Genomic DNA, 18,250 nt, shown 5'->3' with positions numbered 1-18,250 from the left:
ACTCTTACACGTACACACAAACTTCAAGTTGTGGAATTGTCGCTATTTACACCATATCTGGCACAGTGAGTTGTTAGTCTACATGTGACCAAAAGTGGATGACATTGGTCCACTGAGTGCAAAGGTAAAATGACAAAGCAAGTGAATTAGCCGTTAGAGATAGTCTTGTACCATTAGTAATAGTCCTATTGAAATGATATTTGCATCAAAACAATCCATTGCTTACTTTTGTGACTTGGTTAAAATACAGACACCTGAAGATCAATCAAGTTTCTTGACATTTCAATATCTAGGGACGTGAAGAATATGTGACAACAGAGTTGATGGATGATATGGCATGCCCATTTCTAATGGCAGGTACAATTTGTCTTTTGTCGGAGATCTAGCCACTTTAATTATACTGAAGTAGGAATCCATTATATACAAGTCACATTTACACAAAGTCTCACACTTGTGTTGCACACAATCTTACATACATAATATGCATAATATTTGTCAGATTTACCCAATAATAGTTATAGTACAGTAGTATCGTTCTTTGACCAGACAACCACAATATATTTACTGAAAATTATTAGAATACCAATAATTAGACATTGTACATGTTAATTAGTGGTTGATATTTATCCATAACTTAAGCAGTATAGAAACAGGTTTAAAGTTTGATTGTCATTGAGGGTGCTAAATTTTGGATGGGGACCCAGAAATCTTACTCTTAGTATTGATTTGATGTATAATGTATACAGCTTCAAAAAAAATATGTTCAGCCATATAGGTGATTCAGTACTGTTCAGGGTGTAAAATACATGTACCGGTATTATGACTAAGTCATTGTATCTAATTTGTAATAAAACATTTTCAAAAAAGTGTTCGCTTGCAGCCAGTGCAGCTTCAAGATATTTTGTATTCATGGCCTCAAACAGCATGGGTACATACATTTGACATCACATAATATCCACTTAGATAGTTTTTAAGAGCAGAGATCATCTTAGAAGTTGCACACACTTATTCAAGAATATGTGTACACACACACTCAATATTTATAGCCTATTTTATCTAAAAGACTTGAGAAAGTTTCAGTTGAGAAATTGATTTAGAAATCACAAAGTTAACGCAAATTAAGAAAAGACATGAAATAAGTGACTTTTTGTAAATGTATGTACCTTTTTATACTGGGTACCACAGGGGACAGGAGGAATAATAAAAAAGATTTATTCATGTTTTCAACTACTTCAATGTTCAATAAACGATAACGTTATATAAATGTATAGCTAACTCTCTAAGAGTACTCTCACAAGATGTTAATTTCTCCGCCATACTTCTATCCTTTCTGTAAACATTCACTATCTAGCTTATGGTAAGTACACCATATGTCACAGACAAGTAAAAGAAACAGATTCACAACGGAACTTCTCTCATTGTCCGAACAGTAGTCTTGAGTAAAAATTACTCCCTCCAGTTTCCACATTGTTGTAAACAAATAAAGACTAATCCCTTATCAACAAAATGGTTATGATTTCCCAAAAAGACATGGATTGGATGCCGTTCAACAGACGAATATCGTGAGATATTTGAACATACCAACAGTTTATACATTGCATGGGATTTGTATTGACTATCTCAAACTCATGCCTGCTTTAAATACTCCCTTGCTAAAGTACATGTACAACAATCACAGCAATAGACAATAGATGTAATTTTCATCACCTTGTCAAAATACACACACAAGCTGCATGAACCGTCATGTAAACATCGGAAATATTACGACTATGTCTTACTTGTCTGTGTTTATGTGTAGAAAATAAGCACTATTTACTTTGAGTTTTGCTGTTATTTTGTTCAAATTAAACACAAACCCATACCGTTAAAATTAATGAAAACTTCTCTGGTTATCCATTCAAAGTTTTGATATAGAGGTCAAATGATATCAAAATTTAGTCATTTTAGAATCCAATATGGCTGCCGAATACTGTGATAACTGTATGGCAAAATAAGAGATTGTTGATTTCCTTGAAAACAAGACAGTGAACTGTGAAAACACAATTTATTATTTCAAAGGAACCAGGAACAAGCTTTCAAATGGCAAAGTTGGATATATTGTGAATAAGAACTTTGATTTCTTAGGCACATTCTACTTTAACCATAAAAAATTGAATCTCAGTGGATAAGCAATTGGCATAGCTTCCTTAGAAGTATCATGCCAATGGGGGGGGGGGGGGGGGGATCAATCAAAGGGTAGTGTTCATTAAGCCTGTTTTGAAAGATGTTCATTCAAGTGAAAGGGTTTCAATGAGAGGGGGAGGGAGTGCAGTCCAAAATCTGTAATAAACAAGAAACTGGCTAAAAGTCACATCTGTAGACTTAGAGTTATAAAACAGAAAGACAGACAAGCAGTAGACATCAATAATACACAGCTGGTTGAAAGCCTTGTGTAATCACAGTCAAATATCTTTTAATTGTGATGCTATCACTGGATCATTTATCAGTCTGCAGTCTTGTCCCAAAATAACATCTAATGATTACTTTCAATCCTGTTTTGTCTTCCAAAGATGAGACAAGAATACTAAATTTTGTTTTAGATTTATTTGTAACTTTTCAAGTCAAATAACCAGACATAGGAAAAGGATAGTATTGGCTATTATTACTCAGATCTACGTAAGCTTAGATTTTTAAAAAATTGCATTTTCCTGAAATATTTGTTCAAAATCTCGCCTTCTCATTACATTGACCTGTAATGCCAAAATTGATGACAATTTTCTTTGACAAACATGCGCCCTCAACAGGTGAATGAAAACTATTGTTTAGAGTGCAATTTTCATCTGTCTTCAGCGGCATTTAAGGGAAAGTCTCACAGCTTGTCTATTATTTTTTCAGATTTACATATACTGTATACAAAGGGGCACAAACTGAGTTTGTACGTTTTGCGGCATAATTATTATTTTTACTACATACTAGTGCAGGGGCATATGGGTTTTCGTGTGAAATGCATGTAAGCCATTAATACAGTAAATACACGTACAATTACTGAAATTTAACTAGCAAATTACAGTCTACCATCTTTGAAACAAGTGAATATATCCATCGCCCTTTTGTAATAAAACTTGGTGAATCTCATAAGCATAAGGTGAACATATTACACTAACCTAGATCGTGGTAGTGTCTGTGGATGGTAGGCTATTAGCCTGAATGAGAATGAATGGGTACTCTTAGGTAGGTTTTATTTGAGTAGACGTCGTAACAAGGACAAAAATAGTTGACAAAACAACTACTTGAGTTGTAGACCTGATTATTTTTTTTTCAAAATTATTGTCTAGTATTAAATTGATTTTACTGGCACGAAAGAAGAGATTCAGTTGAGGTTTACTATACGAAAAGTCAAATTTACCCACCTTTACCCAACCTTTACCATACCTGTGACCCACCTAACTACCATCTCTGTCAAGGGGTAGTATGAGACAAAGTGACACTTTTGACTGTTTACAGCCCCCAGGGGAGAGATCACCGGGGGTAAATTAAGTCAAAGGTGTCACTTCGTCTCATACTCACCACATTTACACATCTTCTGCTAAAGATTTACCCCGGTGGAAAGACATGGTCAAATATGACTTTTCTTATATTGTTAACTAAAATGGTGGACTCTAGTGAAAGTTACAGCGGGTTAAAAATACACCAAACTTTTACAGAAGAGGATATGAACAATAAGTTCCAAAGCTACGTTTTATTTATTGATGTAGTAACTAATGGATATGCAATATCATGTTCGGTAGCGCAGAATTTTTCTTTCGACAAGGCGTGAAGGAACAGCAATCTAAAGTTTTGCCTTTATTGAAGGCATTCAGTTTACATCTGATATAAACATATTTTTGATCAATAGTATAGAAAGTATCTCAATTGGTCAAAAGTGGGGGTGAAACATTCTGAAGGTTTCTAAAGGTGTTTTACTGAGTGATGTTTCTTTTCTATCTAATATTTGCAGGAGGTCCAATTTATGTAACTTGTATGCTAATATTGAGGGGTAAAATTTCAAAATTTTGTGTAGACCTAAACTTGGACTCTATATCCTGTGTAGAATGTACCTGTCCAGGATTCAATACTACATGTGTAGATACGTATTAAAACCAGATGCCAGATCTGAAAAGGAATATTTTTAATGTGTGTATGTACACTTGATAACAAGCGACTTCTGTCGTTTAGATTTCAAAATCAGTTCAAGAGATTTCGAAAAGGACCGTACACAAGCGGAGTTGCTAAACTACAAACTCCACGATCACATCTGTTGTAAGTATTCAATGCAGATTTGAATGTCGTGTACTAGTATATGTTTTGTTGTATTGTCATGTGTGTTGGCGATTTTTCGCCCACAACTCAACATATAATCTATACACTGTAAGTTTATTTTTAGGACCAGACAGACTATTACGTTGCATTATATAAGCTTACACTCAAATGTTATGTTACAACATGACAAACGTTCACAGGCACAGACAAACCGATAAAAGAGTCGTGTGAACCACAGACAAGTACATGTATGTGCATGAACCTACAACAGAGGGGTGCGCCCGGTGTTGTTTTTGTACCAATACTTGTCAGTTTGATAGTGATAAGAAGTAGACTTTTTTTCGTTCTGATCACAGGCGTTAACTCCTGCAATGGTAGTATATGTACAAATATACAGCGTCAAAATGATTTAATGTGTATGTATACATATAAATTATATTATACATACACATTAAATCATTTTGACACTGTATATTTGTACATATACTACCATTAATGGGAATATTGATTAATGTTCAGTATATGCAGTTGTCATGGGGAGGGTCATGTTTTACAAAATGGGACAAAGGGGAGGGTCACTTTTTACGAATGGAGAATGGGGGGGGGGGGGGAGGGTCATGTTTTTCTTAGCAGACCATGTGTGATTTCCTCCGCCCCCTGTAAATACTGAAGGCTCCCTAAACCAACCAGAGTATTCATAGTAACTGAAATAATTCATGGTTGGCATACATTTTTGAAAGAATAGCAATCAGTAACATCAAACAATACAGGAAATCAAAGAAACCTGAAGCATCATACATAATATGCAAATGATATGCAAATAAATAAGCCAGAATTTATAATATTGTGATTAAAATGCAAAATTATACAACAGTCTACAAGTTTATCGTCTACAGGATGCCCATAAGTACATTTATACAGATATAAAGCAATTTGCCGTCAATATACAGAAAAAACATGATTTTACATCATTTATGATATTGCTGCAAAAATTACCCTTAATATTGAAATAAAAATTGCCAACATATATTTTTTAATTGCTCAGATGATGGGGAACACAATGATATATGTTGGCAAAAATTAACATGAATTTCACATGAAACCCAAAAATCTACCATATGCCCCCACACTATACATAAGAAGCTATTCGCAGTTCTCTACTTAACGCATCACATGCAATTGACTGAATTCAAACTTGGCATAAAGATATGACTTCCAATGAAATAATTTATTGTATGTGTTTACAAATGTAGAGGAAATCCCTCCTATGCAATGTATGGTTTTATCAATGGCAGAAGACAATTGTAGAGGAAATCCCTCCTATGCAATGTATGGTTTTATCAATGGCAGAAGACAATTGTAGAGGAAATCCCTCCTATGCAATGTATGGTTTTATCAATGGCAGAAGACAAATGTAGAGGAAATCCCTCCTATGCAATGTATGGTTTTATCAATGGCAGAAGACAATTGTAGAGGAAATCCTTCCTATGCAATGTATGGTTTTATCAATGGCAGAAGACAATTGTAGAGGAAATCCCTCCTATGCAATGTATGGTTTTATTAATGGCAGAAGACAATTGTAGAGGAAATCCTTCCTATGCAATGTATGGTTTTATCAATGGCAGAAGACAATTGTAGAGGAAATCCCTCCTATGCAATGTATGGTTTTATCAATGGCAGAAGACAATTGTAGAGGAAATCCTTCCTATGCAATGTATGGTTTTATCAATGGCAGAAGACAATTGTAGAGGAAATCTCTCCTATGCAATGTATGGTTTTATCAATGGCAGAAGACAATTGTAGAGGAAATCCTTCCTATGCAATGTATGGTTTTATCAATGGCAGAAGACAATTGTAGAGGAAATCCCTCCTATGCAATGTATGGTTTTATCAATGGCAGAAGACAATTGTAGAGGAAATCCCTCCTATGCAATGTATGGTTTTATCAATGGCAGAAGACAATTGTAGAGGAAATCCCTCCTATGCAATGTATGGTTTTATCAATGGCAGAAGACAATTGTAGAGGAAATCCCTCCTATGCAATGTATGGTTTTATCAATGGCAGAAGACAATTGTAGAGCCACAGAATACATACATCAACATTTTAATATTATACATTGTACTTGACTAAGTATAGTTTACTAATAGTCAGTGTTTTATTATAAAAGTATTTTCACTTCAGTAAAAAGTTTTAACAACTCAGCTTGTATCACTTTATCATCAAATCTTCACAATTTTACAAATCCATAAAAAGACCTATTACAGTAATAACTGAAGAAAAGAATTAATGTCTGCCATTCACACACTTGTTAAAGAATTTAATGAAACCATTAATGCATGTACATGTATGTTAATCAGGGAAAAGATCACTAGATCTATCACTTATAAATAAAAATTGATTTCAATTGTGCCTCAATTTTGTAAAATGATATATATTATTCATTCAAGTAATTTATACAAAATCTTATATTTAATAAAACCTGCAAACTTTAAGTGTCCTTTGTAATAAAAAGGAGAAAGAATTCAAAATTTATTCTATTTAAGTGGTGGTAATGGTATTTATCTTGTGTTTCTCAAAATTTCCTCTTTTCACCCACACAGGAAAGCAAGCTGTTATAGTGTTAAATGTTTCTTAATTCACTACCGTCTCTTGACTCAATCCCCTTCCCTTCTCTTCATTCATTCCTCCCCCCTCCTCCTCCTCCTCCAGTCAATTTCTTGTTATTTATCAAAGCCTTGTCTTTGTTTTGTTCTGACAGATCAAAGAAGATGAGTTAGAAATAGCAATTGAGTGTCTGTCGGCAAATTTTAAAGTCTTCCAGGAAAAAGATGGTGAAACCTTGCCAGTTCCGTCAAGCCACCCTGTCGATGAAGACAAGCTGCAAGATCCGGGTTAGTATAACACATGTGATCCCAATCTGAGTTTGTCACTTACGACACCTTTGATTGTTGTAGGTTTATCACTTACGACACATGTGATTGGTTGTAGCCATCTCAGTAAAACTTTTCTCTACAAGTTATGTACAACCCAGTGATGCAATTAGTTGACATAATCTTTGCTATTGGAGTTTGTTACAACTTGTCAATGTCAGAATGAATCTCAGGGACCAATTGGAGTTTGTTACAACTTGGCATGTCATTCTGTGTCTCAGGGACCAATTGGAGTTTGTTACAACTTGGCATGTCATTCTGTGTCTCGGGGACCAATTGGAGTTTGTTACAACTTGGCATGTCATTCTGTGTCTCGGGGACCAATTGGAGTTTGTTACAACTTGGCATGTCATTCTGTGTCTCGGGGACCAATTGGAGTTTGTTACAACTTGGCATGTCATTCTGTGTCTCGGGGACCAATTTTCCTGAAAATCAAGTTCTTAAAATCATTCCCATAAAGTTGAGGTTTCATGTTGAGAAGTCTGTGAAGATAGATTTATGTAGAGTAATGATTGAAGCTTGCTAACAGAAACATTGGTAATGTTTAATGTTATTGCACTGCAATGCAAGTACATATAGTGTGTGTATATTAATACAGGTAATCACTGGTACATACAATATATGTAATAATATTTGGTATACAGCATTAGCAAAATATAGGGACACCTTACGCTGATTTGACCTATAACACTACGTACACTCTGTCCGATTTATCAGCGGTACACGGTTAAAATGGTTTTCTGTTTTTATTTATAATTCAGTAGTATATTGGTACGTTGTTTGAAAGTGGAAGTATACAGTATAAGTCTGAAACGATTTTCAATTTTAGGTCAGTTAAGTTAGATGGGGGGGGGGGGGGGGGGGGTCTGGGACCTAACTTAAGCAATTAAGTTAGATATATTATACTGAACTTTTGATGTTACCCCTTAGTCCATATAAAAATGTTCCTGGTATATGTACCATTGGAATAACGTTTTGATCCACTGGTGTGATTTCTATATTGGACAAGTGTTAGTTTTCATAATATCACAGCTGTTACAATGTTAATTCTTATAATAATAGTCTGAGAGATTTGACAACTGGTCAGTCTGCCAGTACCACTCGTATACACCTAAATTTAGGCCATCAACAGTGTAAGCGCCACAAAATCTGCTACATGGCTATGTCTGTCATACTTACACCATACGTAATAAGTTCTGATCTATAAATACATCATTTTCGTTTTTCACTCAGTGCATTTCAACAGCTTGTCACCCAGCACATACATATAGAAAAAAGTGATAACATAACATAGCATAACATAACATAACATAACATAACATAATATAACAGTGGGTGTCTTGTGTTATCATTTCATTTGCATATAGTGAAATATAAATATCTGATTTAGAAAACACTTAGTCACTATTATTATAATAACATTGAATGTATTTGTATTTGTTCCAGGTACTCCTAGACCCATTGTTCATCCGTTCATTGTACCACTGAATAGATTCTCTATCAGAAGTCTACACCCAGAAACACTGCCTAATGTATCGTGTGCACTGCTTGAAATTATGTTCTATGCTGACAGGTCAGTGTTCATATAAAGTCATTTATGCCATAGTCAAAGCTAATATTACAAAGTAGGTGTCAGAGATGGACTTAGCAAAATTACAATGTATTGTGTGTATTCAAACATGGAACTGTATCGTATATTTCATACAATGGATAATGTACAATGTTGCTACCCCCCCCCCCCCCCCCCCCCCCCCCCCCCCCCCCGCTTGTGAACCTATACAAAACTACACCCCCCAGCATGTGTACCTGCAAGACTACATCCCCCAGCTTATGTATCTACAACCCCCTCCCATGCTTGTGAACCTACAAGACCATACCTCCCCCCCCCCCCCCCCCCCCTCCCCCTTCCAAACTTGTGAACCTAATGTTTAAAATCACAAGTGAACCTACAAGACTCCAAATGCATAAGATTAGAACAGGGGTCGTTACAGAAGCTAAAAGTACAGTACATTGTTGACTATAAACCCATAGACACTTCTCCTCTGTCTATGGTTAACCTATCTATCAAATAATAAATTCTCAAACTGGAATCCTCAATGTCAAAGTCACATTATTATATTATGATATTAGTGATATACTCATATCTTAAATGATGACAGTGTTGTATCATATTAAAAAATGTGCATAACTTTATGAATACACAATACAAGCTGTTTGCCTCTTGACCTCTGACCCCAGCCATGCTTCAGTTGAGATATACATCTTTGATATACATGTACTTGTATTCTGTTTTGACTGTAACGCTATGATAATGACAATATTACAATATTTGATGGCCGGGTACATTTACATCTTGTACAAATTATGACACATTTGAATTGATGCTTAGTCTATTAGTGTTTAAGCACATCTCCTGAGATTCATATGAGGTTCATTTTTAAAAATCACTTCCAAAAGAGGTTTGAAAGATTGAATGGATCTAGCTATTCAAAGGTCAAATGTCAACATACTTGACAATCTTCATATATATGTTATGTTATCACCCATAAGGGTCAAAATATGATGTTGATGGGTTTTCTTCACCTACTTGCTTTCAATTGGTAAACTGCACTGAATGATGACAGTGTGTGATTCAACAACAAATACTTTGTTTGTTGTCATTGTATTTGAAAGGACCAAACAGTCAGGACAAAGTTGGTCTGTCATCTATTGGTCTGTCATCAGTGTGTGCTGCTGCCACGGGTTGAGTGAGAGTGTTAATGATAAGGGTAGGTGATATGGGTATATCCTTCAAGTGTAGAATATTAACATATACTCTGATTCTGTGTTTAGTTTGCTATCTCCTCTCCAGGATGGACATGATAGGTTCTTTTCCTACTCTGTGGTTGACGGTGAAATCTCGCTAGTCATGGACAATGATGCACTTTCCAAGTAAGTATGAGTATCCCTTGATCAGATTCAATGCCTGATTTGATAGAATTCAATTCACACATCAACAAATATTGTAAGAATGTGTACATGTGACTTCTTACAAGTTTACTCTAAGAGTTATTCCTGGACCAACTTTATTGATAATGATCATAGATTTGTTCAGCAGGTCCAAGGCAGATTTAAACTTTCAGTTTCAGATCAGAACAAATACAAATAGTTTTTCTCTGTCTAAGGCCTAGGAAACTCTTGTTCCATGCAGAGAGAGTGGTCAAGCTTAGGCAGTTATTTCAACCAACTTGTGTTCAGTCAAATCCTGTTGTCTCATTGGTGATGTACATCATCAACATTTTTGTAATTTTGGAGGTGGGGTGTGGGTAGGGTACAAGATTTGGAGGTTAGGTGGGGGTAGGGGTACAAGATTTGGAGGTGGGGTGGGGGTAGGGTACAAGATTTGGAGGTTAGGTGGGGGTAGGGGTACAAGATTTGGAGGTGGGGTGGGGGTAGGGTACAAGATTTGGAGGTTAGGTGGGGGTAGGGGTACAAGATTTGGTGTAGCACAGAGTATGATAGGATACTACCAATGTACATCTGATCTGATATGCTGTTTGCAAGTAGATGGAAATTTTGTGAAAGAATAAAGAGAAAATGGCTATCTCTGAATATGTCACAGTGTCGTACTTTGTAGAAAACAAGCTGTAGAGACAAGTTACCCAACAAACAAGGTTGGTTTTAAATGAAACTCCATAGCATACGGTAGCATAGCATAGCATACTACAATGTAAATACTATCAACAAGTACAGTACAGTGTTATTATGAGTATCAAAAACCAAAACAATAAATTATGGTATGCTATGAAAAGAAAAAATAATGTTACCAGTGTTCTATAAATGTGCCTGGTACTATGAATGCTAGGAAAGGTCAAAGGTTAACCCAGATTTAGAGATGTCTACTGTAGGTTATCAGATCTCATGGAGAATCATCTGTTGAAGCTTATTACTGTTCAGTAACATTGTATGCCTTGCATGCACATTGGATTATTACTGATTTTATCACCTTATCTTTTTCATGAAAAATGAATTGAATAACTGGCATTTTATCTTGAAAATTTCAAAATGTGACCGTCTCATCATAACTTGATACTATTAGCCTAAGGGTTTGCAAACACTGGAGTTAGTTTTCACTTGCCAACATAGTATTAACAAATCAGCAGAACACATTCAATGACTAGCGACAAGATTCATCTATTAACCACCAACTACAAAAGCAGAGAACCTGGAAGTATCCATAAAATGCTCCAACAACACAACATCAAACCTCAACATGAATACGACTATACAAGACTGCTGATGGCCTGTTACCGGGTATTCATGCAGACACCTACCTTATACCAGAAAGACCAAAAAGATCAATAAAACCAAGGCAATTGAGGGCTACAAACAGTTCTCGTTGCTACCAGATACCAAACTGTAATACAGACATCTCCAAAAACTCATTCTTCCCATGAACAATAATAGACATAGACTGGAACAAGCTTGAAGATAGCGTAGTTAAAGGTGGAACTATTGATGTCTTTAAGGCATCCATCCAGCACGACTAGGTGCCTTAATTCTCTCTTTCCGTCGATCACATATCAGTTATCTGGTCATTTGATGTATTTATACAGATACAGATACAGATACAGATACAGATACAGATACAGATACAGGTACAGATATACAGATACAGATACAGACAACAGTACATGCTGTAACAGAAGATATTGTGTGTCATGTCTAAGTGTAGTTAATGTAATATTCAGTCTTTCTTTTATTCTGGAGAAAGTGTATCAAGAACAAATTGTTAAGGTTACATCACTGTTTCATTATCCAGGTTCCCCCGAAATTCCTTATTTGGAAGTACCGCTGGAGAGTGTTGGAGGATGATCAGGATAGGAGGGGCACCCCTCGGATTTGGTAAGTTCTTCTGACTCAAAGGTCATTTACAATTCTTCTTTGGTATTCATATTATACAAGTCAATCAATGTGTGCTTAGATGTAAAAGGATAATATTAAAATCAATTAAAGTGATTTTTATAATAACTATAGAGTTCATATGCTGCAAAAATATCATTCTGATAGTTTGGAATTTTTGTGCAATAAAAAAGTGCCTTTTATTTTAATGGACAGACAGATTCAGAGAATTGCAGCTTTATTATGAGTGTCAGTAATTTATTCATAAAGTAGTCCCCATGTGAGGGCACTCTATATGGATTGTACCATTATTGATTAGGGTATACTATTTTGTTCATTAGTCTGATATAAACTAATTCACTGTACAAGATTTTACCCACAACTCTCTCTCTGATTTGTACTGTTGGACATCAGCTCCTTGAAGTCAGACAAATCTCACCTGTGTACAGGATTTTGTAAGAATATTTTTGCCATTTTCAAAACGTAGAATTGACACTGATGAGTTTCTGAATATATATTTTCATTGGTTCTGGTATCAATGATTTATTGTAGAAGGAGTAGCAATTTTAGAAATTTGTCAAAAGATTTTCTTGAAAGACATGCAAAATATTTTCCACAAAACTAAGGAAAATATATGCACCTGTTAATGTGTTTGCCAAAGATATAGATTTATTTGAATAGGTATGACAAAAGAAATTTACATACTAAAACTCATCATACACACTGTTTACCCAAGTTATTGATACTTTGACATTGAAAAGTGTTTTATTCACAGTACATGTTTCATTTACTTGTTAGCACATTTTATGCAAAATTTAGAACTTTATTTTTGATTCCCAAACATACTTTTTTTACATATTAATTAAACATAATTACTATGCTTAAAATATTGACAAATATGGGTTATTGAAGAAGTTATAAAATAAGGAACTTCCAAGCATGCCAATCAGAGAGAGTTGTGGGTAAGATATTGCACAGTGTAATTATTGGTGTGACCTCTTGTTGCTTGAATTCTTACTACACAATGTTATATTCTGGAAATTACTAAAAGGCAGTAGGTAGATTTTTCAGCTGACTGGAGTTGTTTTTCCATTCAGAGGAAAGTGGAATTATTGCCCAATACTCACATCCAATCACAGAAGCCGGCTTCTTTGTCTATTACATCAGTACCTATACCAAAGGATACACATTGGTAAGGAAAAAACACTCAAAAAAATCCCCCCTTTTGTCATGCTACATCTCCTATCATGAAATGGTATATTCCTAAGCTATGTCATGCAGCTTGCAAAGTCATTCTGAAAACTTACTTATTCAAGCTGCAGGGAATGCCACTTTTTTCAATAGTTTTTTTTCTTTGTTGGCTGTATTTGTTTTGTTCAGAGGAGTGTGGCATAGCAGCACAGATCTCGCAACCTTTGGCTGAAGCAGACATATCTACATACTACATCAGTACATTTCTCACAGACCATACCTTGGTAAGACACTGCATGTGTTTAATGTCAAAGTTCAAAGTTCATGTAATATTGAAGAGCCATTCTCCACTGACATTTTGAAGCTTAATTGTGATACATATGTTTTGAAGTGATATTAAAAACTAAGAAAAAAAATTAAAAGCTATTGAAGGCATACTGATATTGTAAGTCACTCTCAACCACAATATTGATAACAAAATTTGCACCATATTGTAAAGATATGGCCATTTTGTGTAGTGGAACACATATTGATTATTTTTCGCATGAATTTCTTTAAAGAGTTAAAGATGGTTCATTATAGTTATGTGGAGAATGTATCTGTTAGTTCCTTTTCCTAATCCCTGAATATTCTGATTCAATGTTAAGGGACAATACAGATGAGAATGGCATTGTCTTTTTGAAATTAGGTTTCATTTTGCAACTTGTTGTGTGTCTCACTGGACCATGATCATCTGTGTTTTGCTAAGGTTTTGAAGTTAGAAATAGTCAGCTGGAGGATATTTCATCACATTCAATATGAATTAAATAGAGGTCAAAATTATTTCAAAATTTAGTCATTTTAGAATCCAATATGGCCGCTGAATACGGTGTTAACTCCTTGAAAACAAAAAAGTGAACCTCCAAATTTCTTCTATTATGGAAAATCCTTCATGAACAAGCTTTCACATGCCAGAGATTAAGGAAAATTAAAGACTTTTTATAGTCAGGGAAATTTGTCATCTATGGGCATTCAGCGTTCTCCTTATAAATTAAATACTTTGTCATATGAGTTGCACATTATACATTACCATGACGCTGGTTGAATTATCATGGTCCTTCACACAGAAGATGACGTAACAAGTTGCCATGAAAAGTCAACAATTTGTTTTTTAAATATACATTCTCAACTGAATTTCCACAATATTTATTAAACACATATTTCTCTAATTTCTTGACTTACCTCTCTCCATCAATTGCACACTAAATTCTTGCATTCACAGTAATCCTTACCTCAGAGTGGCTGAGACATTTTTTGTGCCCAGTAACCAATAGAATAGCATGTACCGATACTATATGGCTATTTAACCCTTTAGACCCAGTAACCAATAGAATGACACATACTATATGGCTATTTAACCCTTTAGACCCAGTAACCAATAGAATGACACATACTATATGGCTATTTAACCCTTTAGACCCAGTAACCAATAGAATGACACATACTATATGGCTATTTAACCCTTTAGACCCAGTAACCAATAGAATGACACATACTATATGGCTATTTAACCCTTTAGACCCAGTAACCAATAGAATGACACATACCATATGGCTTTTTAACCTAGACCCAGTAACCAATAGAATGACACATACCATATGGCTATTTAACCTAGACCCAGTAACCAATAGAATGACACATACTATATGGCTTTTTAACCTAGACCCAGTAACCAATAGAATGACACATACTATATGGCTATTTAACCTAGACCCAGTAACCAATAGAATGACACATACTATATGGCTATTTAACCTAGACCCAGTAACCAATAGAATGACACATACCATATGGCTATTTAACTTAGACCCAGTAACCAATAGAATGACACATACTATATGGCTATTTAACTTAGACCCAGTAACCAATAGAATGACACATACTATATGGCTATTTAACTTAGACCCAGTAACCAATAGAATGACACATACTATATGGCTTTTTAACCTAGACCCAGTAACCAATAGAATGACACATACTATATGGCTATTTAACCTATACCCAGTAACCAATAGAATGACACATACCATATGGCTATTTAACCTAGACCCAGTAACCAATAGAATGACACATACCATATGGCTTTTTAACCTAGACCCAGTAACCAATAGAATGACACATACTATATGGCTATTTAACCTAGACCCAGTAACCAATAGAATGACACATACCATATGGCTTTTTAACCTAGACCCAGTAACCAATAGAATGACACATACTATATGGCTATTTAACCTAGACCCAGTAACCAATAGAATGACTCATACTATATGGCTATTTAACCTAGACCCAGTAACCAATAGAATGACACATACTATATGGCTATTTAACCTAGACCCAGTAACCAATAGAATGACACATACCATATGGCTATTTAACTTAGACCCAGTAACCAATAGAATGACATATACCATATGGCTATTTAACTTAGACCCAGTAACCAATAGAATGACATATACCATATGGCTATTTAACTTAGACCCAGTAACCAATAGAATGACAAATAGTATGTGGCCATTTACCTTAGACCCAGTAACCAAAAGAATGACACATACCCAGTAACTTCTAAACCATGTTTGTGAGTTTTGTTATAATATACATTTAACATCATTATTCATTTTGCATTAATACTAACTGATTAACTTCACATCTACAATTTATCCGCCAAGTATGGCAGCTTTCAAATTATTTCCACCCATGAGCCAAACAGGTGAATATTTAGGCCACAAAGAAAGACCGTCTCTCCTCCACCATGAGGAATTCATTTGTATATATTAAAAATGGACTCTGTCATCATGGTAGCCTGTGTATGTTACGAATCACCCTATTGGGCTATACTTTACTGACTACCACCAATCAGATTATCTGTTATGACATGTAAACCAATCATAGAGCTTTCGAATATTTTGTGTGGAAGCAAAATGGAATGGAACACTTTTGATGTTTTAAAATGAGTGACTCAGTCAAAATAGAAGGTGTAATAGAAGTAATATTCTCTCCTTTGTAACTGACTATAGAACTTCACAAAGTTAAGAGACACCATCTTGCAGCAAAGTAAAGTACGTCAAGGCAACAGTAGTTACAACTAGGTACTGTTTTATGTAGTGAAATATTTACTGAATTCATTCACCTTAATCCTGAAATGCTGTCATTTACAACTACATCTTCAGTGTATTTAAAACAAAAAAAGAGAGTTATGCAAATGATGTGATAGTTGGCGGGATCAAGAACTTAATCACAAAATATTTGTATTTGTGAATGCACTACTAAAGTGCTCAAATCAACACGAGGAAATGAATATATAGAAAAATATGTAACTACTGCTGCCTTGACTTTCATATAGAAACTTGCCTTTTTTCAAATATTTGTATGGTAGATCTAGAAACAAGTAACTTGCCTCTTTTCTTACTCAATGCAGAAAGGATGTAGCTTAAAAGCTTAACCAAATTTATTTAAAGGGGCACTTCATCAGGAAAGTATATAGAGGGCGCACTTCATCAGAATAGTACTTGAGGGCGCACTTCACAAGAAAAGTACATTTTAGGGCATACTTCACCAGAAGTTAATTGAGGGCGCCCTTCATGGTTATCAAGGGTAGGAATCTTATTGTGTTTCTTGATTTGTTTGTTGATAGGTTCCAGAGGAGGACGCAGACAGTGTGATTCAGATCTTGAAAAGCAGACAGCAACTACCAACTGTCCGTGAAGAAAACGAAGACGGCAGTGATGAAATTCACATCAATGATCAATCTGACCAAAAACTACCAAAGAGGAATCCAAATGACAAAGATACGGCGTATTATTGAACCAAGTTATAATGTCCAATTTTAATATTTTTGTTATATTTTAGGAACATGTGTATATATATATGTATATGTATAAAAGTAGAATTGATTAGTTGCTGACGTATTTTTGGTATACTGACAATCTTGTTTGTGTCAGGAGCTGTACACTGATAACAATTTGTATTTGTTTATGAAAGAAGCAAAGCTTTGGGGATGAGAAGTTTGTTTAATATATTTGTTGGTTTCTCTGAGAGATTTTATTTTGAAACAGAACTTTTGTCGTAGTTTTGTTTCAGATCAGGCCATACTACTCAAACAAGTTATATAGCTAGACAGTGACAGATAGGTATATTCAAGGTTTTACAAGTACAAGACAATTTTCAGTAAAAACAAAATATTCATTTTGGGTGTCATTTGTGATTTAACAACCTGAACACCCCTTGTTTTGAAATGGAATGATCCATTATGAAAAAAACAAGTCACTGTATCAGTTATTTACATGGGGGGAGAGGTACAATATGGCATATTCTGGTTATTGAACTTCGGACCATTTCACAGGTAATCATCACAAGATTTTGCAAAGTAAGGGCTAAAACAGTGGGTTTTTTTTAAGGGTGGTAAGTAGGTAAAAACTTACATGAGTTCCCCAGTCACTTTCTCTAAAAACAGTGTGTGTGAACAAACCATGAAATCATCTATCTTTCAGTGATAACCATAATGTGGCATATTATACAGCATATAGACCAATACATGTTGTAGAGTGAAAGGTTCGTTGCTGTTAGGTTCAACCTGTAAACATACTGACATAGTGACCAATCTCTCAGTCTAGGATTATCGTAGCGCTCAAATTATCTTGTGCATTGTAATTAGACAGCAAGATCATACCACTTTTTTTCAGGGGTGGAAGTAGTTATACATACCACCAATATAGTTGTGTAATTTATCAATATTTCAATGTAACCACCCCTGTTTCATTTTCTAAGTGGTGTAATCCACTAAGGGAACACCAAAACAGTAGTTTGTACCACTTTTCGGGTGATTACATACACATATACTCTTCTTTAACACTAGTTATAGAGTAAGAACCAATGTAGTCACCCCTTTGTCCATATTAAGTGGAATGATCCACCAGTGAACACTAAGGGT

The 18,250-nt window shown here is 35.0% G+C and overlaps 1 protein-coding gene across 1 annotated transcript in view; it reads left to right on the top strand.

The window, feature by feature from the left end:
- LOC144449805 (cytosolic arginine sensor for mTORC1 subunit 2-like) overlaps positions 1 to 17,125 on the top strand; it is a 49,149-nt gene extending 32,024 nt beyond the window's left edge. The window contains exons 4-9 of the mRNA XM_078140378.1: positions 7,038 to 7,170; positions 8,656 to 8,782; positions 10,042 to 10,140; positions 12,011 to 12,093; positions 13,188 to 13,282; positions 16,955 to 17,125. Coding sequence (XP_077996504.1) covers positions 7,038 to 7,170; positions 8,656 to 8,782; positions 10,042 to 10,140; positions 12,011 to 12,093; positions 13,188 to 13,282; positions 16,955 to 17,125 — 708 coding nt within the window. The remainder of the gene's footprint in view (positions 1 to 7,037; positions 7,171 to 8,655; positions 8,783 to 10,041; positions 10,141 to 12,010; positions 12,094 to 13,187; positions 13,283 to 16,954) is intronic.
- The last annotated feature ends 1,125 nt before the right edge of the window (positions 17,126 to 18,250 follow it).

The sequence above is a fragment of the Glandiceps talaboti genome, chromosome 18 (genome assembly GCF_964340395.1).
Source record: "Glandiceps talaboti chromosome 18, keGlaTala1.1, whole genome shotgun sequence".
Lineage (NCBI taxonomy): Eukaryota > Metazoa > Hemichordata > Enteropneusta > Spengelidae > Glandiceps > Glandiceps talaboti.
Note: the sequence above shows the minus strand (reverse complement) of the source record. Positions and strands in the feature narration are given on the sequence as shown.